Source organism: Chionomys nivalis, chromosome 20 (genome assembly GCF_950005125.1).
Source record: "Chionomys nivalis chromosome 20, mChiNiv1.1, whole genome shotgun sequence".
Taxonomy (NCBI): domain Eukaryota; kingdom Metazoa; phylum Chordata; class Mammalia; order Rodentia; family Cricetidae; genus Chionomys; species Chionomys nivalis.
In genome coordinates, this window is record NC_080105.1 from 5,489,747 (window position 1) to 5,514,368 (window position 24,622).

Sequence of the window (24,622 nt, forward strand, 5' to 3'; positions counted from 1 at the left end):
ATGAATCATCAATGGATCAAAGAAGAAATAAAGGGGGGAATTAAAGACTTTCTAAAATCCAATGAAAATGACCACACAACATACTCAATTTTATGGGACACAATGAAAGCTGTGTTAAAAGGCAAGTTCATTGCACTAAACGCCTACATAAAGAAGCTGGAAAAATCCCACACTACTGAATTAACAGAATTTTTGAAAACTTTAGAACAAAAAGAAGCAAGCTCACCTAAGAGAACTAGACAGCAGGAGATAATCAAATTGAGAGCAGAAATCAACAAAATAGAAACAAAGAAAACAATACAAAGAATCAATGAGACAAACAGTTGGCTCTTTGAGAAAATCAACAAAATAGACAAACCTTTATCCAAACTAACCAAAAGGTAGAGAGAAAATATCCAAATTAACAAAATCAGAAATGAAAAGGGGAACATAACAACAGACACGGAGGAAATACAGAGGATCATCAGATCATATTTTGAAAACCTGTACCCCACAAAATTGGAAATCTTAAAGGAAATGGACAACTTTCTGGATAAATATCACTTACCAAAGTTAAATCAAGACCAGATAAACAAATTAAATAGACCTATAATTGCTAAAGAAATAGAAACAGTCATAAAAGTCTCTCAAGCAAAAAAAAGCCCAGGACAAGGTGGTTTCTTTTTTTCTTCTTCTTTCTTTCTTTCTTTTTTTTTTTTTTTTTTTTTTTTTTTGGTTTTTCAAGACAGGGTTTCTCTGTGGTTTTGGAGCCTGTCCTGGAACTAGCTCTTGTAGACCAGGCTGGTCTTGAACTCCCAGAGATCCACCTGCCTCTGCCTCCCGAGTGCTGGGATTAAAGGCGTGTGCCACTACCGCCCGGCTCAAGGTGGTTTTATCTCAGAATTCTACAAGACTTCCAGAGAAGAACTAATGCCAATACTCCTCAAATTATTCCAAACAATAGAAACAGAAGGAACATTGCCAAACTCTTTTTATGAGGCTACAATTACCCTGATACCCAAACCACAGAAAGACAATACTAGTGTGTGGGGTTTGATGTGTGATTTGAGTTTTAATGATGCTTCTTTTACATATGTGGGTGCTTTTATATTAGGGGCATATATATTCAGGATTGAGACTTCATCCTGATGAATTGTTCCTGTTATGAGTGTAAAGTGTCCTTATCCATCTCTTCTGATTGATTTTAGTTTGAAATCAATTTTCTTAGATATTAGGATAGCCACACCCACTTTTTTCTTAGGTCTGTTTGATTGGAAAACCTTTTCCCAACCCTTTACTCTGAGGTAGTGCCTGTCTTTGAGGTTGAGGTGTGTAAACAGCAGAATGCTGGATCCTGTTTTTGTATCCATTCTTTTAACCTGTGCCTTTTTATAGGTGAATTGAGTCCATTGATATTAAGTGATATTAATGACCAGTGGTTGTTAACTCTGGTTATTTTTATGTGGTAGTGTTTTGTGTTTCCCTTCTTTGAGTTGTGTTGGTGGAGGGTTATCAGATATCTGTGCTATTGTGGGTGTTGTTGGCTTCCTTGGGTTGAGGTTTTTCTTTTAGTATTTTCTATAAGGCTGGGTTTGTGGATACATATTGTTTAAATCTATTTTTATCATAGAATATCTTGTTTTCTCCATCTATGGTGAAATAACGCTTTGCTTTGTATAGTAGTCTGGGCTTATATCCATGGTCTCTTAGTGTCTGCAGCACATCTATCCAAGACCTTCTGGCTTTCATGGTTTCCATTGAGAAATCAGGTCCAGCCTTACACATGACTCCAGCCAGGACTTCATATAAGCTCTACACTTTCCCATCACAGATACTAAACAAAAGATAATACAGCTAGCTCATCCAGCACTTGACCTTTATCCAAATTTTCTCAGGGTCCCCTAAAGATGCCATCACCCCAGACAGTAGACAACGGTCTAGAGAACATGATGCCCATATTCCCAAGAGGTGAAGTGGATGGGTTCTGGTCATAATTTAGGGGGATGGGCTACAAGTCTTTATTGGTAATGCTCACAAAAGCTAAACAAAGGAGAGTGGATTCAGGGATCTTGTTCTGAGGGAAAAGGGGCATAGTATAGAAATGATGGGATAAAAAGTGGATTGTTGAGTCCACTTTTGAACAACCAATAGACTCAAATATTTTATGTTGGTGTGGATTTTTGCATATTGATACAAATGTAAGATTTTTTATACTGTGTATATATTTCTACTCTTGTTCAAGGTATTGAACCTATGCAGCTCATTTAAAAATGTAAAATTCTAATCCTTGAAAGCTATTTAGGATAATAAAGAAATACAGTTAATAGTCATCTATAATTATCAAACTTAGAATCACGTTAGGTATGTTTTCAAGGTCAAACAGAGATATACTAAATAGATAGAACCTAGTTCCAATACCTATTCTCAAACACAATGCATGTCCCTACTTCTTGTCCCTGTACCTATTACCTGTTGTCATATTGAATACCTGTACCCTTTTACACTACCTGTACCCATTAACAATACCTGTATACATATCTAATTCCTATTCTCATACCTCAATACTTATACCTTTATTGAATACCTGTATTCATAACTAATACCTGTACCCATTCCCACCACTAGTACCTATACCCACTTCCTGTTCTCATATTCAGCACCTGTACCAATATTCAGTTCTTGCCTCTACTTCCACAGTGGGGTGATTTGAAAGAAAATGGCCCTTAAAAGGAGTGGCAATATTAAGAGTTATGGCTTTGTTGGAGGAGATGTCACTGCAGAGGCAGGTTTTGGGGTCTCCAACATGCTTAAGCCACACTCAGTCTCCCAGACCACTTCCTGTTGCCTGTGAGTCAAGATGTAAGGACTCTCAACTCCTTCCTCAGCACTACATCTGTCTGCATGCTACCATGATGACAATGGACTGAACTTCTGAACTGTGAGCCAGCCCCAATTAAATGTTTTCCTTTATAGGAGTTGCCATGGTCATAGTGTCTCTTCACAGCAATAGAGACCCTGACTTGAACATAGGGTGGTACGAGGGCCTAGGGTATTGCTGTGATAGGCCTCATTATACTTTTGTTTAGAGAAACTGGGAATTTGGGTTAGGAAAGTGGTGGAATAATGTAAGTGCTGTTCAGTGGGCAGCACTTAGAGTAGGCGCATGGAAGACAGCAGTGCTGACTGTGACGTGAACTGTGGGGCTTGCTCAAGTGGTTCCAGGGAAGGAGAGTGTTATTGTGTGGCTTACAGACCACTTTTGTGCTATTTTGCTGAAGAATGTGGCTGCTTTTTGCCTTGTCTAAATGGTCTGCCTGAGGCTAAAGTGGATAGTTTTGGATTAATTCCTTTGGTAGTGGAAATCTCAGAGCAGCCTAGTAGGGCTTCAGAAATGGCTCAGCAGATAAGAGCACTGACTGCTCTTCTGGGGGATCCAGGTTCAGTTCCCAGCATCCACATGGTAGCTCACAGCTGAACTGGGGATTCAGCATCTTCACACAGACACACGCAGGCAAAACATCAGTGCATATAAATTAAAATAAATAAATTATACTTTTTATTTTTATTTAATTTATTTATTTATTAAAAATGTCCAGGTTCTGGCTATTACAAATAGTGCTGCTATGAACATAGTTGAAAATAGCCTAGTATAGACTCTGTTGTGTGGTAATTAGTGTTAACTCTGATGATGATTTATAATGAAAAGGAGCAAGCTGAGCAAATAAAAATGCATAATGTGCAGTCTGAGGAAAGGGACACCAGGAAGTGGAATGTAGCTAAGTTCTGTGTTCAAGGAGATAAACAGATGAAGAACTGAAATAAAAGAAGTGGTGACCTTGGGGCAAGATCCCAACTCAACTAAGTATCCAACTTGTGAAAAGGAATTAAAGGCTTAGAGCCAGGTGTGGTGGCTTTAATTCTAGCACTCAGAAATCAGGGACTGGAGGATCTCTGAGTCTGAGGTCAGCCTGGTCTACAGAGCAAGTTTTAGAACAGTCAAGCTTAGGCAGTGAAGAAAATCATCAAGAAAAGAAATTTGGTGAAGATGGAATTGAACGAGGGGACTGTGTTTCAACCCCAGTAAGCAGCAGAACTTGGCAGTTTCTGCCACATGGTTCTGGAGTTAAGAATAGAAGAAAGTGTTATGGAATTTGTCTCCACAACTGAGGAAAGCCACTGAGGCCAGACACGTGTCAGGGTGTCCCTGCATAGAGACCTAGAGAGGCCATTGCATGAAGCGCTGAAGGTGAAGCCTGGATTACCTCGGAGATGCCAGAATCATGAAATATTTGCTAACAAGAAGTGAAACCAGACCAAGAGAAAGAAGTGTTGCAGTCAACAAAGCTGAAAGGAGCTGGAGATCTGAAGAGCTCTTTGACATCAGACATGGAGATGCAGAGTTTGCCCAGCTGTTTTTTGGTCTTGCTTTCATCCAGTGTTTCCTCACTATGTTCCCTACCTTGTGTTTTGGAATGGTAATGTATATCCTGTGCCATTGCATGTTGGAAGTAAGTGATCTGGGTTTTTTATTTTAATTTTTGAGGTGATTACAATCAAGAGATTGCATGAATCTTAGAAGAGACTTTTGATTTTAGACTTTAAAATATTCTTGAGGGCTGGAGAGACGGCTCAGAGGTTAAGAGCATTGCCTGCTCTTCCAAAGGTCCTGAGTTCAATTCCCAGCAACCATATGGTGGCTCACAACCATCTGTAATGGGGTCTGGTGCCCTCTTCTGGCTTGCAGGCATACACACAGACAGAATATTGTATACATAATAAATAAATAAATATTAAAAAATATTCTTGAGACTGTGATAGACTGGGAACTTTTGAAGCAGGAGTGAATGTATGTTTGCATCATGTTATGGCTACGAGCTTTTGGGGGCCATGGAGTGGAATGCAGTAGTTAGAATGAAAATGGCCTCCAAAGGGAGATGTGTTCTTGTTGGAGGAAGTTTGTTACTGTGGAGGTGGGCCTTGAGGTCTCATATATGCTCAATCCACACACAGTGTCTCAGAACACTTCCTGTTGCCCATGAGTCAAGATGTAAGAACTTTCCGCTCCTTCTCCAATACCATATCTGCCTGCATGCTGCTTTTCTTCCCACCACAATAATAATGAACTAAATCTCCAAAATGTAAGCCAGCTATCCCTTTTAAGAGTTGCCATGGTCTGTTGTGTGGTATTTTGACTGTTCTCTGACAAATAAAGCTTGCTTGGAGTCAGAGGTCAGGGTCAACCACTAGCTGACCAAAATTAACCAGAGAGATTTGGAATATTAAGACTGGGAGGAGCGCTTACTGAAGCCCGCACTACTGTGCAGGGCTTTTGCTGCTCCAGGCCTTGCAGGCACCATGTGCGCGTCCCGTGATGATTGGCACTGTGCGCGCTCCATGCACGAATTCTCAGCCAAGGACATCGACGGGCACATGGTTTGCCTGGATAAGTACAAGGGTTTCATTTGTATCATCACCAACGTGGCCTCACCATGAGGCAAAACCGACGTAAACTACACTCAGCTAGTCGATCTGCATGCCCGATATGCTGAGTGTGGTTTACGAATCCTGGCCTTCCCCTGCAACCATTTCAGGAAGCAGGAACCAGGAAGTAATCAAGAAATCAAGGAGTTTGCAGCCGGCTACGATGTCAAGTTTGACATGTACAGCAAGATCTGTGTAAATGGGGACGATGCCCACCCACTGTGGAAATGGATGAAAGTCCAGCCCAAGGGCAGGGGCATGCTGGGAAATGCCATCAAATGGAACTTTACCAAGTTTCTCATCGATAAGAATGGCTGCGTGATGAAGCGCTATGGTCCCATGGAGGAGCCCCTGGTGATAGAGAAAGACCTGCCGTGCTATCTCTAGCCCTACAAGTGTGTGCCCCCACCGAGCCCCTCTGCCCTGTGACCCCTGGAGCCTTCTACCCTGGCACTCATGACGGCCTGCCTGCAAACCAGCTTGCTGGTGGGGCAGTCCTGAGGACCTGGCGTGCACCCACCGGAGGAAGGTCCCGAGGCCTGTGGCCTGGGCTCGAGCTTTACCTTGGCTGCCTTGTGGGAATAAAATGTTGAAACACGAAAAAAAAAAAAAAAGACTGGGAGGAGATAGAAAGTAGGAAGGCAAGGTAGAGAGAGGACCTCGGCCCTTTTGGATGGAGAAAACAGAGAAGTAGGATGTTGACAGAGGTTTCTGTCCTGCCTGGTCCCACAGCCATTCAGTCCCAAAGAAACACACAGAGGCCTACATTAATTATAAACTTGTTGTCTATTAGCTCAGGCTTCTTGTTAATTAACTCTTACATCTTACATTAACCAATAATTCTTGTCTGTGTTAGCCACATGGTTTGGTACCCTTTATCAGTGAGGCATTCTCATCTTGTGTCCTCTGCATCTGGGTAATGACTGCAGACTGAGTCTCTCCTCTTCCCAGAATTCTCTCCTTTCCTGGTTGCTCCACCTATACTTCCTGCCTGGCTACTGGCCAATCAGCATTTTTATTAAATCAATACAAGTGACAAATCTTTACAGGGTACAAGAGCATTGTCCCACAGCAGTAGGCAGTGACTGTGGCTGCTGCCCTACTTCTCTGATCTTTCAGGTTTTTAACCTGATATCTGACTCCTCGTTTTTTTTTTATTGATATGACTAATTAAATTAACACTTCACCTGGCATCCACCTGGGACATGAACTCACCAGATATCCATGCTTTTGCAGTCTCTGGCACCCACTAGAGCTGCACACAGGAACTGCACCTAACAAAGTCATCACAACACGGACTGGCTTCTCCTTTTATGCCCCTGAGTCCTCTGAGAGAGTCTGGGATTTCCCTGTTGTGACCTCTCTCCAGCAGTCTCCACAGGTGCCTGGGCTCCTAATGCCGCAGGAGTTAGCTCTCACCACCAGCCAGCTCTGCCTTCAAGCAGCTCTGGGTTCTCACTTCCTGCCCTCATCACGCATGCTGCATTTGCTGCTCTCTGTGTCCTCCTTTCAGATGGCTGGCTCTTTGGCTCCTTTTCCCTGTGGGTCATGGGCTTTCCCTGGGCCCCCTCCTCAGGCTTCTGGCATGAGATCAGTAGCAGTTGTCCTGTGCACCACCTGTGTTCCCAGTCCAGACGTGCTACGCAGTGACAGCCAGCCTCGCATGTCGCTGACATCATCAGCAGATCTGTTGAGACCACTGGGGTCTTAAAGGAGGGAATTGGATTTTTAAAAGGAGAGGAGATTGAAGAGGGATTTTTTGCCCATATTAAAAATGGAAAACATTATAATACAGAGAGATGGTTCTCTGTATAGTTCTACAATGGATGGTTTGAAAATGGAACAATTAAGGGATAATCGACTTAGCTGGGATTGACACGATGTCAGTTATCAATTTGGTAATTCTCATTTTATCCCTAAAAAAGTTGTTTGCTGTCAGTGCCAAATAAAAAAAACTGACCAAAAAAAAATCTGCAGGAAGACAAACTAATAGAACTAAGAAAAATGTTCACACACAGAGGCGTTTAGAGCAGAAGTCATCACACCATGGCATTATGAAACTGAAGGGGAATGACCCAAGGTTATTAGAAAGCCAACCTTATTTTATCCGGTTACCATTCAAGAATGGCCATCAGATGGCAGGTATCGCAAGGCTATGCAGAGGTTCACTTGGAGTCTATAGAGATGTTAGACTTGAAGGGGTTGAAGGGAGTAATAGTTTCCTATGGCATGCATTCACCTTATTCCACAAGACTGGAAATAGCTAGTTACAGCAGTATTGGAGTATAGTCCTCAGCTACAGCAAAACACTTGGCGGAGAGATGAAGCTAGGGCTATTGAACAGCATGGTAGGGCTAGAGGTTATGAGATTTCTGAAGATCAGTCCTTGGTGAGAGCCATCATGCTGATGTTCAAAGACAGGTTACATTTGATGATCACACCTTGTCCATATGTGGTACAACAGCTTTGAATGCTTGGGACAAGATTCAAAAATCAGGAAAGAGGAATGGACCATTTATTAAAATTATACAAAGCCCAAAAGAAACTTTCAGTAAATTTTTGCAAAGATTGACTTCAGCTGTAAATTGAACAATCTCAGATCCAAAAGTCAGATGAATATTAATTGAATCATTGGCTTTAAAACTGCTAATTCACAACACAAAAGGGTAATTAGGTCTTTAAAGATAATATAACCCCATAGAGGAATGGATATAATATGCAGAGAAGGTCTTTAAAGAAAATATAACCCCATAGAGGAATCGATATAATATGCAGTCAATATTGACTCTCATAACCATGATGCTTGGATATGAGAGGTGATTTCCAAAAAAGGATTGATGAAAAATTAAAATGTCATATGTTTTAATTGTGGTAAACAAGGTCATCTAAAAAGGGATTGTGAGCAGGACATTAGAAATAATGATTTTTCTAGAGATTCCTAACAAAAGGCCTTTTGGAGTATGCAGAAGGTACAGCAAAGGCCAATACTGGACCAATGAACGCAGATCAACAAGGGACAGACAAGGTAACCCTCTGCCATTGGGAAATGAATTGGGAGGCCTCTCGCAGGCCCCATGTCAAATCTGGTTCAAGATACTGCCTCTCTCTTCTTGTCCCACCCAAATTGCATCCAGAACCCTTCTTCCTTCTGCCCCCTTTCCTCTTTGGGCACATAACACCATCCAGCTCAGTCTGTCTGGCGCTGGGGGCAAATCCTCAGGGCAAGTAGGCAGGCGAGACTTCCTTTGTTTCTCCAGCCTGCCCGCACCAAGCAAGGTAAGGCCTTTTTTTACAATCTACCCAACCTGCATGGAGATCTGATCTAGGCACCAGGAGAGACAGCAGCGGGGTGAGTTTGTGACCGGCGGCGGCGGAAGCAGCCCTGGACAGGGAACTCTGAAGTTCCTCATCCCCCACCCTATACACCCTGGGCTCCCTGCAGGGGCTCTACACCCTGCATACTGCCTCTCTCTTCTTGTCCCACCCAGCTTGCATCCAGAACCTTTCTTCCTTCTGCCCCCTTTCCTCTTTGGGCACATAACACCATCCAGCTCAGTCTGTCTGGCGCTGGGGGCAAATCCTCAGGGCAAGTAGGCCGGCGATACTTCCTTTGGTTCACTGGCCTGCCTGCACCAAGCAAGGTAGGAGCTTTGTTTACGAACTACCCAACCTGCAAGGAGATCTGATCTTAGCACCAGGAGAGCCATCAGTGGGAGAGCTAATCTGGGTACCAGGAGAGTCGTCGTTGGGCACGGAGATCTGATATTGGTACCAGGAGAGACATCACTGGAGCACCAGGAGAGCTATCACTGCAGGGTGCCATCACTGGGAAGGTACATCAGTAGGCAAGGAGACCTGATCCGGTAAAAGAAGATCCATAGGGGAGCATTTGGAGAAAGAGATGGGCAGGCGCCAATGCAATAATTCACCCAACAATCTGAAAAACTATATGAAACCACCTGAATCCAGCGACCTCACAACAGGAGGACATGAACACCTTAATCATGAAGAAGTAGATAAAACTGACTTTATGAAAGTGATTGGCGCCCTTAAACAGCATGTAAAAAATGCCCTTATAGAAATGGATGAGAAGTATAGCAGAAAGTTTGAAGAATTGAGTAAATCAGTGAATGATACCCTAGGAAACCAAGGAAAAACAATCAGATAATGGAAACAGTTCAAGACTTAAAAACTGAAATGGAGGCAAAGAAGAAAACACAAACAGAAGGCCAGTGGACAGGGAAAATCTAGGTAAACGAATAGAGACTACAGAAGCAAGCATAACCAACAGAATACAAGAGATAGAAGAAAGAATCTCAGATTCTGAAGATACCATAGAGAAAATAAACACGCTGATCAAAGAAAACAGCAAGGCCAACAAATTCTCATCACAAAACATTCAGGAAATATGGGACACAATAAAAAGACCAAACCTAAGAATAATAGGAATAGAAGAAGGAGAAGAAGCGCAGCTCAACGGTCCAGAAAATATATTTAATAAAATTATAGAAGAAAACTTTCCAAACCTAAAGAAAGATATACCTATGAAAGTTCAAGAAGCATACAGAACACCGAATAGGCTGGATCAAAAAAAAAAAAACATCCTCTCGCCATATAATAATCAAAACACAAAGCATACAGAATAAAGAAAGAATACTAAGAGCAGCAAAGGAAAAAGGCCAAGTTACTTATAAAGGTAAACCTATCAGACTTACACCTGACTTCTCTATGGAAACCATGAAAGCCAGAAGGTCCTGGATAGATGTACTGCAGAAACTAAGAGACCATGGATGCAAGCCCAGACTACTATACCCAGCCAAGCTTTCGTTCACTATAAATGGAGAAAACAAAATTTTCCAGGATAAAAACAAATTTAAACAATACGTAGCCACAAATCCAGCCTTACAGAAAGTAATAGAAGGAAAATCACTAATCAAGGAGTCCAACTATGACCACAGTAACTCAGACATCTAGAGACCCTTTACCAGCACATCTCAAAGAAGGGAAACACACAAAATCTACTACTAAAAAAAATGACCGGAGTTAACAACCACTGGTCATTAATATCACTTAATGTCAATGGACTCAACTCACCTATAAAAAAGCACAGACTAAGAGATTGGATATGAAAACAGGATCCAACATTCTGCTGTTTACAAGAAACACACCTCAACCACAAAGACAGGCACCTATTCAGAGTAAAGGGCTGGGATAAGGCTTATCAAGTAAATGGACCTAGGAAACAAGCAGGTGTGGCCATATTAATTTCTAACAAAGTTGACTTCAAACTTAAATCAATCAGAAGAGATGGAGAGGGACATTTTCTACTCATAACAGGAACAATTCATCAGGATAAAATCTCAATCCTGAATATCTATGCCCCTAATATAAAAGCACCCACGTACGTAAAAGAAACACTGTTAAAACTCAACGCAGCCATCAAACCGCACACATTAATAGTAGGAGACTTTAATACTCCTCTCTCACCAAGGGACAGGCCAATTAGACAGAAACTTAACAGAGAAATAAGAGAATTAATGGAGGTAATGAATCAAATGGACTTAACAGACATCTATAGAATATTCCACCCAAATAGGAAAGAATATACCTTTTTCTCTGCAGCTCATGGAACCTTCTCAAAAATCGACTACATACTCGGTAACAAAGCAAACATTCACAGTTACAAAAAAAAAATTAATAACCACCTGTATCTTATCAGATCACCATGGATTAAAGCTGGAATTCAGCAACATGCTACCCCCAGAAAGCCTACAAACTCATGGAAAATGAATAGTCAACTACTGAACCATACCTGGATTAAGGAAGAAATAAAGAAAGAAATTAAAGTCTTCCTTGAAGACAATGAAAATAAAGAAACAACATACTCAAACCTATGGGACACTATGAAAGCAGTCCTGAGAGGAAAGTTCATAGCACTAACTGCCCACTTAAAAAAAACAGAGAAAGCACACATTGGAGACTTAACAGCCCACCTGAAAGCTCGAGAAAAAAAAAAAGCAGACTCACCTAGAAGGGGTAGAAGACTGGAAATAATCAAACTGAGGGCTGAAATCAACAAAATAGAAACACAGAAAACAATTGAAAGAATCAATAAATCAAAAAGCTGGTTCCTGGAGAAAATCAACAAGATTGATAAACCCCTATCCAAACTAATCAAACGGCAGAGAGAGAATTTGCAAATTAATAAGATCAGAAATGAAAAGGGAGACATAACCACAGACACAGAGGAAATTCAGAGAATCATTAGATATTACTACAAAAGCCTGTATGCCACAAAACTGGAAAATGTAAAAGAAATGGACACTTTTTTAGATAAATACCATATACCAAAGTTAAACCAGGACCAGGTGAACAACCTAAATAGACCTGTTAGTCGTGAAGAATTAGAAGCGGTTATCAAAAACCTCCCTTCCAAAAAAAGTCCAGGACCAGATGGTTTCAATGCGGAATTCTACCAGAACTTCCAAGAAGACCTAATACCTATACTCCTTAAGGTATTTCACAATATAGAAACAGAAGAGTCATTGCCAAATTCCTTTTATGAAGCTACAGTAACTCTGATACCAAAACCACACAAACCCAACCAAGAAAGAAAATTACAGGCCAATCTCACTCATGAACATCGACGCAAAAATCCTCAACAAAATTCTGGCAAACCGAATCCAAGAACACATTAGAAAAATTATCCATTATGATCAAGTAGGCTTCATACCAGAGATGCAGGGCTGGTTTAACATATGCAAATCTATCAATGTAATCCATCATATAAATAAACTGAAAGAAAAAACCATATGATCGTTTCATTAGACGCTGAAAAAACATTTGACAAAATTCAACATCCCTTTATGATAAAAGTCTTGGAGAGATTAGGGATACAAGGGTCATACCTAAATTTAATTAAAGCTATATACAGCAAGCCGACAGCTAATATCAAATTAAATGGAGAGAAACTTAAAGCCATCCCACTAAAATCAGGAACACGCCAAGGCTGTCCACTCTCTCCATACCTCTTCAATATAGTTCTCGAAGTTTTAGCAATAGCAATAAGACAACATAAGGGGATAAAGGGAATTCAAATTGGAAAGGAAGAAGTTAAACTTGCATTATTTGCAGATGATATGATAGTGTACATTAGCGACCCCAAAAACTCCACCAAAGAACTCCTACAGCTGATAAACGCCTTTAGTAATGTGGCAGGATACAAGATCAACTCCAAAAAATCAGTCGCCCTCTTATACACAAAGGATATGGAAGCAGAGAGGGAAATAAGAGAATCATCACCTTTCACGATAGCCACAAAAAGCATAAAATATCTTGGGGTAACTCTAACCAAGGAAGTGAAAGATCTATTTGACAAGAACTTTAAGGCATTGAAGAAAGAAATTGAAGAGGATACCAGAAAATGGAAGGATCTCCCTTGCTCCTGGATTTGGAGGATCAACATAGTAAAAATGGCAATTCTACCAAGGGCAATTTATAGATTCAATGCAATCCCCATTAAAATCCCATCAAAATTCTTCACAGATCTTGAAAGGACAATAATCAACTTTATATGGAGAAACAAAAAACCCAGGATAGCCAAAACAATCTTATACAATAAAGGAACTTCTGGAGGCATTACCATCCCTGACTTCAAACTCTATTACAGAGCTACAGTAATGAAAACAGCGTGGTACTGGCATAAAAACAGAGCAGTCGACCAATGGAATCGTATAGAAGACCCGGATTTTAACCCACAAACCTATGAACAACTAATTTTCGATAAAGGAGCTAAAAGTATACAATGGAAGAAAGAAAGCATCTTCAACAAATGGTGCTGGCACAATTGGATGTCAACCTGTAGAAGAATGAAAATAGACCCATATCTATCACCATGCACAAAACTCAAGTCCAAATGGATCAAAGACCTCAATATCAATCTGAACACACTGAACCTGATAGAAGAGAAAATGGGAAGTACCCTACAACATATGGGCACAGGAGATCGCTTCCTATGTATAACCCCAGCAGCACAGACATTAAGGGCAACATTGAATAAATGGGACCTCCTGAAACTGAGAAGCTTCTGTAAAGCAAAGGACACTGTCATTAAGACAAAAAGGCAGCCTACTGACTGGGAGAAGATCTTCACCAACCCCGCTACAGACAAAGGTCTGATCTCCAAAATATATAAAGAACTCAAGAAACTAGACTTTAAAAGGATAATTAACCCAATTAAAAAATGGGGCACTGGCAGGGCAGTGGTGGCGCACGCCTTTAATCCCAGCACTCGGGAGGCGGAGGCAGGTGGATCTCTGTGAGTTCGAGACCAGCCTGGTCTACAAGAGCTAGTTCCAGGACAGGCTCCAAAACCACAGAGAATCCCTGTCTCGAAAAACCAAAAAAAAAAAAAAAATTGGGGCACTGAACTGAACAGAGAATTCTCATCAGAAGAAGTTAAAATGGCCAAAAGATACTTAAGGTCATGCTCAACCTCCTTAGCGATCAGAGAAATGCAAATCAAAACAACTTTGAGATATCATCTTACACCTGTCAGAATGGCTAAAATCAAAAACACCAAGGATAGCCTTTGCTGGAGAGGTTGTGGAGAAAGGGGTACCCTCATCCATTGCTGGTAGGACTGCAAACTTGTGCAACCACTTTGGAAATCAGTGTGGCGGTTTCTCAGAAAAATTGGGATCAACCTACCCCTGGACCCAGCAATAGCACTCTTGGGAATATACCCAAGAGATGCCCTATCATATGACAAAAGCATTTGTCCAACTATGTTCATAGCAGCATTATTTGTAATAGCCAGAACCTGGAAGCAACCTAGATGCCCTTCAATAGAAGAATGGATGAAGAAAGTGTGGAATATATATACATTAGAGTACTACTCTGCAGTAAAAAACAATGACTTCTCGAATTTTGCATGCAAATGGATGGAAATAGAAAATACGATCCTGAGTGAGGTAACCCAGACCCAAAAAGAAGATCATGGGATGTACTCACTCATAATTGGTTTCTAGCCATGGATAGGGGCCACTGAGTCTATAATTTGTGATCCTAAAGAAGCTAAACAAGAGGGTAAACCCAAGGAAAAACATATAGATATCCTCCCAGCTATGGGAAATAGACAAGATTGATGGGCAAAAAATTGGAATCTTGGGGGGTGGGGTGGGATGGGGATGAGGGGAGATGGGGAGAGAGAAGTGTGAAGGAGAGGATGAGGGGAACTGGGGGAATCGGGGTGATTGGGGTTAAAGGAAGGTTAGATAGGGGAGCAGGGAAACTCATACCTTAGGTAAGGGAGCCACCTAAGGGTTGGCAAGAGACTTGAACTTGGAATGGCTACCAGATGCCCAGGGCAATGTCCCCAGTTAGTTCATTGGGGCACCTGAGGATAGGGAACCTGAAATGAACCTATCCTATAATCATACTGATGAATATCTTGCATATCGCCATAGAACCTTCATCTAGCGATGGATGGAGATAGAGCCAGAGACCCACACTGGAGCACCGGACTGAGCTCCCAAGGTTATAATGAGGAGCAGAAGGAGAGAGAACATGAACAAGGAAGTCAGGACCATGAGGGGTGCACCCAACCACTGAGGCAGGGGGGCCGATCTATTGGGAGCTCACCAAGGCCAGCTGGACTGCTACTGAAAAAAACATGGGATAAAACCGGACTCTCTGAATGTGGTGGACAATGAGAGCTGACGAGAGGCCAAGGAGAATGGCACAGGAACTTTCATCTGGCGATGGATCGAGAGAGAGACAGAGACCCAATTTGGATCAACCGTCTGAGCTCTTAAGGTCCAAATGAGGAGCAGAAGGAGGGAGAACATGAGCAAGGAAATCAGGACCACGAGGCGTGCACCCACCCACTGTGACAGTGGAACTGATCTATTGGGAGCTCTCCAAGGCCAGCTGGACTGGGACTGAATAAGCATGGGTTGAAACTGGACTCTCTGAACAAGGCGGACAATGAAGGCTGATGAGAAGCCAAGGACAATGGCACTAGGTTTTGATCCTAATACATGAACTGGCTTTGTGGGAGCGTAGCCTGTTTGGATGCTCACCTTCCTGGACCTAGATAGAAGTGGGAGGACCTTGGTCTTCCTGTAGAGCAGGGAATTTGGACTGCTCTTCAGTATCGAGAGGGAGGGGGAGTGGACTAGGGGGAGGAGAAGTGGAGTGGGGATAGGGGGAGGGGAGCGGGGGGAGGGGGCAATATGTGGGAGGAGGGGGAGGAAATGGGAAACGGGGAGCAGTTGGAAATTTTAATTAAAAAAGAAGAAAAATAAATAAATAATAAAAAAAATTGAAAGAAAAATCTGGTTCAACCATTCACTGTGGGGGAAACTCCTCCCTAGAAAAATTAAAGGACCTAATGCCTACTGTAAAAAAAAAAAAAAATACCCATACTGCTTGAATGATAGAACAGCTTTAGAAGATGACTATCCTGAATATCACTATAGAACCTTCATCCGGCGACAGATGGAGATAGAGACAGAGACCCACATCATAGCACTGGACTGAGCTCCTAAGGTCCAGTTGAAGAGCAGGAGGGAGAAGATGAGCAAGGAAGTCAGGACCATGAGGGGTTGGTTCACCCACTGAGACAGTGTGCCTGTTCAAATCCAGCTGGACTGGGACTGAACGAGCATGAGATCAAACAGGACCCTCTGAATGTGACTGACAATTGGGGCAGACTGAGAAGCCAATGATAATGGCACTGGGATTTGTCTCTGTCCAGAAGGACAGAGAGGAAAATTAAAGACATATGTGGCTAACATAGCAAAGAATTTATGGGGACATGATTTGTCACAGCAATGAAATACTCAGATTAATATTCCCCCAATCTCAGAAACAAACCCTAAACTAACATATCTTTCTTGGGAAAATATTTTAAAAGTACTATAATGAAGTCACTGACTGGTCAGGTTGTACATAAACAGGTCACAACGGCTGCTGGTCTTTCAAAGGTATCAACAGCCCTGCCTTTAAAGGGTTAACTGACCTGTTTGGGTGGAACAATGAATGGTCTGTGACTTCAGAGAAACCACAGCCCTAGAACAGTGGGTACAGGAGCAGCTAAATGTTCAATGTATCGAAGAACTGGCCAGTCCTTGGAAATCTCCTGTATTTGTTATTAAAAACAAATCTGGAAAATGGAGAAATATCTAAGAGCTATAAATAAAGTAATTCAGACATTGGGCTATTAGCGAAAGGACAATCTATCATGCCGATTGATTTAAAAGACTGTTTCTTCACAATGTCGTTACAAGAACAGGATAGAGGAAAAAATTGCCTTCATAGTGCCTACTTATAATCATTCTCAGCCCACTAAAAGATATCAGTGAGCTGGGCAGTGATGGCACATACCTTTGATCTCAGCACTCAGGAGGCAGAAGCAGGCAGATCTCTGTGAATTCAAGGCCAGCCTGCTCTACAGAGCAAGTTTCAGGACAGCCAGGTTTACTCAGAGAAACCTTGTCTCACCAGGTATGGTCGTCCCAGGAAAGCAAACATGGAGAGAGGAAGGAGGGGGGAGGGGCAAGGGAGAGAGGAGAGAGAGAGAGAGAGAGAGAGAGAGAGAGAGAGAGAGAGAGAGAGAGAGAGAGAGAGAGAGAGAAAGCTACTTGCACATCATCTCAGCCCTTGAGATGCTGAGGCAGAATCACGAATTGGAGCCACTTTGGATTGTCACTTTTTTTAATTGAGTTACAAGTTGCCATGTGGGGTATTTGTGGCTCGGGCCCCTCCCTCCTTGGGTGCCAGCTCCCCGTCCCAACGAATGCAGGCAATGCAGCAGGTCCACCCGGACTGAATGGGAACCCTTCCCCAGAGCTCCCCTGGGGGATTCCAGGTACGAAGTGGAGCACAGCGGAGGGAAAGATCCAGCGGGGTGGCAGCCCACCCGCTGCAGCATCAGGGACTTGGGAAGGCAGAGAGGGGGCTCTGTACAAGGTCACGCCCTACAGCCACGCGTGGCTGCACTGGGCACTGAGTCTCCAACACTGGCTATGGCCGGCCTGCCCTGGGGCGTGGTCTATATAGGCCCCGCCCATTGGCATGAGGCCCCACCCATCCAGCCCATATCCTGTCCAAGGGAACCTTAGCTACACAAGATCCAGGAGGCCTGCAGCCGCTGGTCACTTCTCGCCTGGAGTCGGCTCTGGCTGCAATGGCTGTGGCTCAGGCTGTGGCTCCGCCTCTGGCTCCGGCTCCCACAGCAGGAACTCGTGCAGCAGCGTGTTCACTGTCTCGGGACATTCCAGCATCACCATGTGACTGCCTTCCTCGATGAGCTTGAGAAAGGCCAACAGCAGGATCTGCAGGCACACAGGGAAGTCCCTCCTGCAGTCCACCCTTTAGCCTCACCCTGCTGGAACCTCGCCAGGCATTCATTCGCTCGGTCAACACCTATTGGGCACCTACAGTATACCTGGGGTAATCTCAATCTTGGCTCTGCTGACACTTGGGGTTGGGTCGTTGCTGTGGGGACATCATGTGTTGTAGGGTGCTGGGCAGCCTCCTTGGACTCCCCCCACTCGGGGATGCCAAGGAAACTCTGCCCTCCTCCCCTGTCCACAAATGGATCCTGATGACAGACCAGCCCTGGGTGAGAGTCCTCCTCGGTTCCTCCCGCATACCCATCCTGAGCAGCCCCAAGTACTAAGAAACCCAGATCCTGTACTCCACCCCCTGTCTCCACCACCTCCAGCATTAGGGACCCACTTCCTGGGTGAGACAGCAGTGCTGTGGATGCCTGCCAGAGAAGTTCCCTCATCTATCTTCTCCTTCAGGCTCAGCCCAGAAGCGGGGGCCTCCTAAGAGACCACACCTACCTACCTGTGACGACATCCACCCACTACAAAATCAAGCCCACCCAGGACCACACTCATGCATTATCCACGCCACCTAAAAACACACCTGTCTAGAGGCCACACCCTTCCAAAGGCCACAGCATTCAGATACTTTAACCAATGGAAGCCACACCCACTCATAAACCAAACCCTTGTCCAGAGACCTCGCCCACCCCAGCAGTCAGAAAGCTACACCCTTCTAGGGAGTCCACACCCACTCAGCCACACCATTAGAGAAAGCCAGGTTTCCCAAAGGTCATGCTTACTCAGAATCCTAACGGGATGTGAGTCTTGGGACCACACTCACCCCCTAAGCCATGCCAGGGCCGTGACCCTGGATCCTCTCCACAGTTGGGGAGCAGGCACGTGTGGTCCCAGACTGCAGGTCCTACCTCAGCCATGCGTTGGTCCTCCTCCACCGGCACGAACTTGTCATGCATGCCGTGCACCAGTAGCACGGGCACCGTCAGCTCCGCGTGGTAGACCTCATCGCCCTCCGGCCAGTACTGGCCACTCATCATGGCCCGTAACACGAAGGAGGACACATTGAATGCGTTGCCCTCCTTCAACAGCTGCTTCTCTTTAGCCCCTTGGCGAGCAAAGCCGGCCCTGGGGATGCAAAGATATCCTTGGAGCCTGACCACGTGGGACCAATGCTACAGATCCCCAGTCAGCTCTGAGATGAGGAACCCCTCCCTCTCCCGGATCCCACTCACTTGAGGAAACTCCAGGCCAGGCAGGGCGACAGGCAGTGCAGGACGCACGTGGGCATGTTGAAAATGGAGCAGAGGCTGGGCTCCAGAGCTGTGGGGCCCCCGCCGTTGATCATTATCACTTTGTGCACAAGATCTGGGTACTCGTGGGCCAGGAAAGTACAGAAGGAGACACTGGGGGCAGAAGGGGAGAGCCCGTTAGCAGACACTAGGCAGGCCCGCCTGGCCGACATAGGCGGTGCCCCTCCATGCTCTGCCCGTATACAGACAGCGCTGGCCATGGGAGTCAGGGCTTTTGCACTCTGGGCTTAGCCCTGGGTTCTCGAAGCAAGTCCTCGGGAAGTCGCACACAGCCTACAGCGACAGGGCTTATCTGCGCCCTCCTGGAGCTGGGACTACAGCATGCACCCCTGCAAGTTTTGGGATATTGTTTGAGACAGGGTTTCACTATGTAGCTTTGACTGGCTGTGTAGACTAGGCTGGCCCAGAACGCTCAGAGATGTGCCTGCCTCCCAGGCAAGCTCTTGTATAATCTGCATGGTTGTCTGTAATCACGAACACAGTGCCCTCGGCTGTCTCTTACTCTGAAGTTACCCCAACTGGGAATGTGCCTCCTGGGGCCGTGCTTGCTAGAAGGCATGTGGCAGCATTTTGACAGACAGAGAGACTGACATTCGGCAGGGGAGAGCGATTAGCCCTGCTGGCTGCAGCTGGATTCTGGAACCCCCTCAGCGGTCCTTCAGTCTTTCTGTTCAGCATCTGAGGACGCCATGGGCAGACCCAAAGGCACTGATGCCACAGCTCTGCGCTGGATGAATCACTGGTACCAAAGAACTGCAGTACTCACAGATCTCCCGCCCTCTGCCAGACAGCCTAATCGTATAGCCCAGGCTACCATGGAGTTCATGGCAATCCTCCTGCCGCAGCCATGAAGCGCTGGGGTTACAGGCAGCTCCATCCCATGGCTTTCTCTTTTGCTCTTCCTAAGATACCAAGTCTCTATTGCCCAAGCTGAACTTGAACTCAGCCTTCATCACTGTGTCCAGCCAGCTAATAGCTTGAAGGCTCCAGACCGAAGGGACAGATGCAGAAATGGGCCTGATTACTAGGACACACACACTATGTTGGCCCACAGTTACCCGTACATGAGGGCAGTTTTGGGCTGGAGAGATGGCTCAGAGGTTGAGAGCACTGACTGCTCTTCCAGAGGTCCTGAGTTCAATTCCCAGCAACTGCAGGGTGGCTCACATCTGTAATGAGATCTGGTGCCCTCTTCTGGCATGCAGGCATACATGCAGACAGAACACTGTATACATAATCAATAAATTTTTTAAAAAAGACATTTTTGAGACCATAGCAACGCCCCTGTCTCAGATTATAGGTATGACCCACTATGCCCAGCTTTTAAAAATTAATTTTTAGGTTAGGTATGGTAGCACCCAGGAGGCAGAGGCAGGTGGATCTCTGTGAATTTGAGGCCAGCCTGGTCTACATGGTGAGTTCTAGGACAGCCTGAGCAATGTAGACAGTCCCTATCTCAAATAAAAAAAAAAAAACAGTTTTTAATTGTTTAAGGACATATTTAGGGATATAAATGTTTAAAAATATAAATGTCATATTTATTAACTCTTTCTTTCTGGAGATGCTGGGGATTGAACCTACGGCCTTGTGCACACCCAGTATCTACCCAAGCCACTCCAACCTTGGTTTTGTTGGGGGAAGTACACTCGCCTGATTATGTCAGGTCTCATGTATGGTAAGCTTGCCTGGGAGCTGTGCTGCGGAGGGTGACCAGGACATTTGGATTCTGTCTCCACCTCCCAAGTGCTGGGATGGCAGGTGAAGGCTGCCATACCACGCTTTCAATGTATGTTGTTATTTTTGAGACAAAGTCTCACCTTGTGAATGTGACTGACAATTGGGGCAGACTGGGGAGCCAATGATAATGGCACTGGGATTTGTCTCTACTGCATGTCCTGGCTTTTTGGGATCCTAGTCTCTTTGGATGCATACCTTCCTAAGCCTGGATGTAGAGGGTGAGTGGGAGGGAAGTAAGAAGAGGGGAGGAAGTGGAAATTTTGAATGGTATTATTTATAAAGTAATAAAAAAAAATTTTTTTAAAGGAAGCTGGGTTGTGGTGGTGCACACCTTTAATCCCAGCACTCGGGAGGCAGAGCCAAGCGGATCTCTGTGAGTTCGAGACCAGCGTGGTCTACAAGAGCTAGTTCCAGGACAGGCTACAGAGAAACCCTGTCTCAAAACAAAAAAAAAAAAAAAAAGAAAGAAAGAAAGAAAAAAGAAAAGTCTCACTCTGTAGCTGTAGCCCTCCCTGGCTGGTCTTGAATTCATAGCAATCCTCCTGCCTTGGTCTTGGAAGTTCTGGTGTAAGAGGGGTGAGTATATGCCCAAACCACCTCCCCTTCTCCCCTCCTTTTTTTTTTTTTTTTCATTTTTCAAGACAGGGTTTCTCTGTGTAGCTCTGGCTGACCTGGACCTCACTCTGTAGACCAGGCTGGCCTTGAACTCAGAGATCTGCCTGCCTTCCAAGTGTTGAGATTAAAAGCGTGCGCCAGCAAAACAGGCTTTAACAGAGGTTTTTGCTACGTAGGTATAGCCCTAGGTTGGAAATAACTTGGTAGCCCAGGCTGGCCTCAATTTTTAGCTATCTTCCGGCATCAGCTCCTGAGTATAGAGATGATGCACGTCTGCCACCCACTGGCAGATAGTAATGACAAACATTTGCTAGGTCAGAGACCATAGTGTCAAAGCTACTCCCAGCCCCTCACTGGGGGATTCTAGGCAGGGGCTCCACCCCTGAGCCACACCCCTACCTCCTCACTGAGGATTCTAGGCAGGGGTTCTATCACTAAACCATGTCCCCATCTCCTCACTGGAGGATTCTAGATGGGTGCTCTACCCCTGAGCCACAATCCCAGCCCAATCACATTTTGCAAGGAGGGCAGTTGGGTCGGGTAGCATAGAAGTCTTTCATTGTAATCCTAGAGGTGTAGATCAGGAATTCAAGGTCAGCCTCAGCTACGTAATGACTTTTAAGGCTAGCCTGGACTACAGATGGCCCTTTCTCAGCCTATATCCAGGGGGAAGGGAATGTTTTGTGAGCAGCCCACCCTAGGTCTTACCCGTAAGAGTGGCCAATGAGCACATTGCGCTTCTTGGCGTAGCGCATGAAGATGGCCCGCATGTCCTCCGCAAGTGCGTAAAATGTGTACGCAGCTGCCACCTGCGGCGCGGAGCTGGCCCCGTGACCAGCCAGGTCAGGTGCCACCACCTCATAGCCAAGTCGCACAAAGAAGTCCAGCTGTTCTTTCCAGATGGCAAGAGAGCCTCCCACACCGTGGATGAAGAACAGCACCACGTCAGCCTGCGCGCCCTTGCAGCTGGTGATGCGCTGCTCGCAGTCGATGTGGATGGTCCTCTTGGGACGCCGGGGGCGCCTTCGTCGCCCGCTGCCTGGGGTGACCCGGGTGTCGCCCCCTGCGGGCTCTGCCAGTTCCACCTCAAGAGCAGCGGGCGGGTCCCCAGAGCCACTGCGCCCTTGCAGGTCTGCGCGTGGCGCGCGGCCCAGATTCTCCACCACCAGCCTCCCATTGCGGTACACCGTGATGCGGCGCTGGCAACGCACGAGGCCCGTCTTGACCCCAGGATCGCCTTCGGGTGGCGGCGGCGGTGGCGGTGTGGGGATCAGCGCGGGACCAGCATGCTTCACCCGCAGCACCCGGCCCGGCTTGACTTCTACAAACGTATAGCCGTCGCTGGATTCAACGCTCTCCAGTGGCCGCACCGCGTTGGGGGGTGTCCCCAGTAGGCAGCAGAAGAAACCATCTGTCACCCCGGTCAGCATGGTGTGTCCTGGAGCCGGAGAGAAAGGGACAGCGGCTTGCTCAGGGCTCTGCTCAGGCATCAGGTAAGCAGGACCTGGAGGCCCCTCTAGGGGGTCCATTGATACTGCATTGGGGGGCTTCCAGAAGGAGAGGACGCTAAAGCAAATGTCCATTCCTGAGGACATCCTTGCCCTACCAGCTGGAGTTTATCCCATCAGCTATTTATTCAGAAATCCATGCCTTTTGCATGCAATCATGCATGCAAGCAAGCATGCTTGCATTCCTCTATTCACACACTGAATTATGCGAGCATACATGCAAGCTGATTTGCTTGCTTGGGTTTGAGAAAGGAGCTCACAAAGCCCAGGCTGGCTTGGAAATTCCTGTGCTGCCCAGCCTGCCTTTGCTCGGGATGTCACCTCTGGAGCTGTAGCAGGCTCGGCATGCAGTGTGCTTGCTTTCGCTCCATATCTCAAATGCCTCCAAAGGCCAGGGAACCCCAAACTCTGTGCAACCCTCCCACCTCTATGTCCCTAAGCTCTGAGGTGACAGGCATGCATGAACACAACAGCCCTGGTCTGTAGTCTTGGACCAGACACTGGCCTCACTCTTTGCAAACCTCCTGCCTCTGCCTCTCCCAGTGTTGGCATAAGTGGTGTGAACCCCCATCACCGCCGTACTTTTGACATAGGTTTCATTTTGAAGCCCAGGCTGGTCTCAACCTTGTGCCCTCCTGGGTGCTGAGATGACAGACCACCAAGCTTGGCTTCTGTCCTGAAGGGTCAAGGTTTCCAGCTCAGGCCTCAGGCTGCAAATCTGACCCGACAAAGATGAGGCCCAAGGCAGATGTTGGCCATGGGGACTCAGGGGTTTTATCCGGTGCCAGGTCCAGGAGAGGGAACTTGAGCTAACAGAGCAACGAGCACGGTTGGAAGAGGCTGCCCTCAGCACCCTGGTACCCTGTGTTGAAGGGTGGCAACACAACCACTAGTGGCAGCCAGGAGGATGAAGGCAGGACCTGAGTGAGGGCTTCTGGGCCTCCATCCGGTTCCCTTGGCCAGCCCCCCCCCCCGCCGTGTCCATGACAACCACAGGCGGTTACATAACTCCAAGGGACACCAGCGCAGCGCACCCCCATTGTCTGAGGCATGGGGATGGGGCCAGATTCATTCTTCCTTCACGGCCTGAGCACCGCTGGGGTGATGCTTTTCCTTTAGTGCATCCAGACCACCCGGCTTGTGGTGGCCTGGAAGCACTAAAGGAAAAGCAGGCCGTGCACCCCACCTTTAGGACCCTGCAACCCCGACTGCGGAGGCCTTTCTAAAGCGCAGCGCCAGCCCTGCTTCCCAGACCCCGACCCGCTTTTCCCGGGCGCTAGTCATCCCCGCAGTGGGATCAAGGCCACTGGGGTTCCGCAGCATCCTAGCAGCGCGAAAGCAGAGGTTGGCAGTTTTCTCCTGCTCCAAGTGGAGGCCCAGCAGCCTGATGGCTTCTAAGGGAACAGATCCAGCTCACCTGAGGTTATTGAGGGGCCCGGGGCCCGAGGCAGGACTCAGGGGTCCCGGGCGGAAAAGCCAGTATCCACCTGCAGGTGCCGCTTACATGGTGGTGCGGGGTCGGCCGCATTAGCGCGGGCAGGCGCAGGCCCGGGGCGGTCAGCGCAGGGGCATCCTGCAGCCGCGCAGCAAACCGGCCCCGTAAGTCCCACCTAGTGTGGGCGGGGCCTCGAGCCGA

General features: G+C 46.1%; 1 protein-coding gene and 1 pseudogene across 1 annotated transcript; one reads left to right on the forward strand and one right to left on the reverse strand.

Annotated features, from left to right (window-relative positions):
• Window positions 1–5,297: 5,297 nt before the first annotated feature.
• Window positions 5,298–6,055, forward strand: LOC130862849 (phospholipid hydroperoxide glutathione peroxidase-like; annotated as a pseudogene).
• An 11,113-nt stretch (window positions 6,056–17,168) lies between these two features.
• Abhd8 (abhydrolase domain containing 8) lies at window positions 17,169–24,611 on the reverse strand. Its single transcript, XM_057753181.1, has 5 exons — window positions 24,404–24,611; window positions 22,187–22,916; window positions 19,049–19,219; window positions 18,725–18,941; window positions 17,169–17,798 (listed from the first exon to the last, which is right to left on the reverse strand). Exons 2-5 carry the CDS (start codon window positions 22,906–22,908, stop codon window positions 17,619–17,621), a joined length of 1,290 nt encoding a protein of 429 aa, XP_057609164.1. The 5' UTR covers window positions 22,909–22,916; window positions 24,404–24,611; the 3' UTR covers window positions 17,169–17,618.
• Window positions 24,612–24,622: the final 11 nt, after the last annotated feature.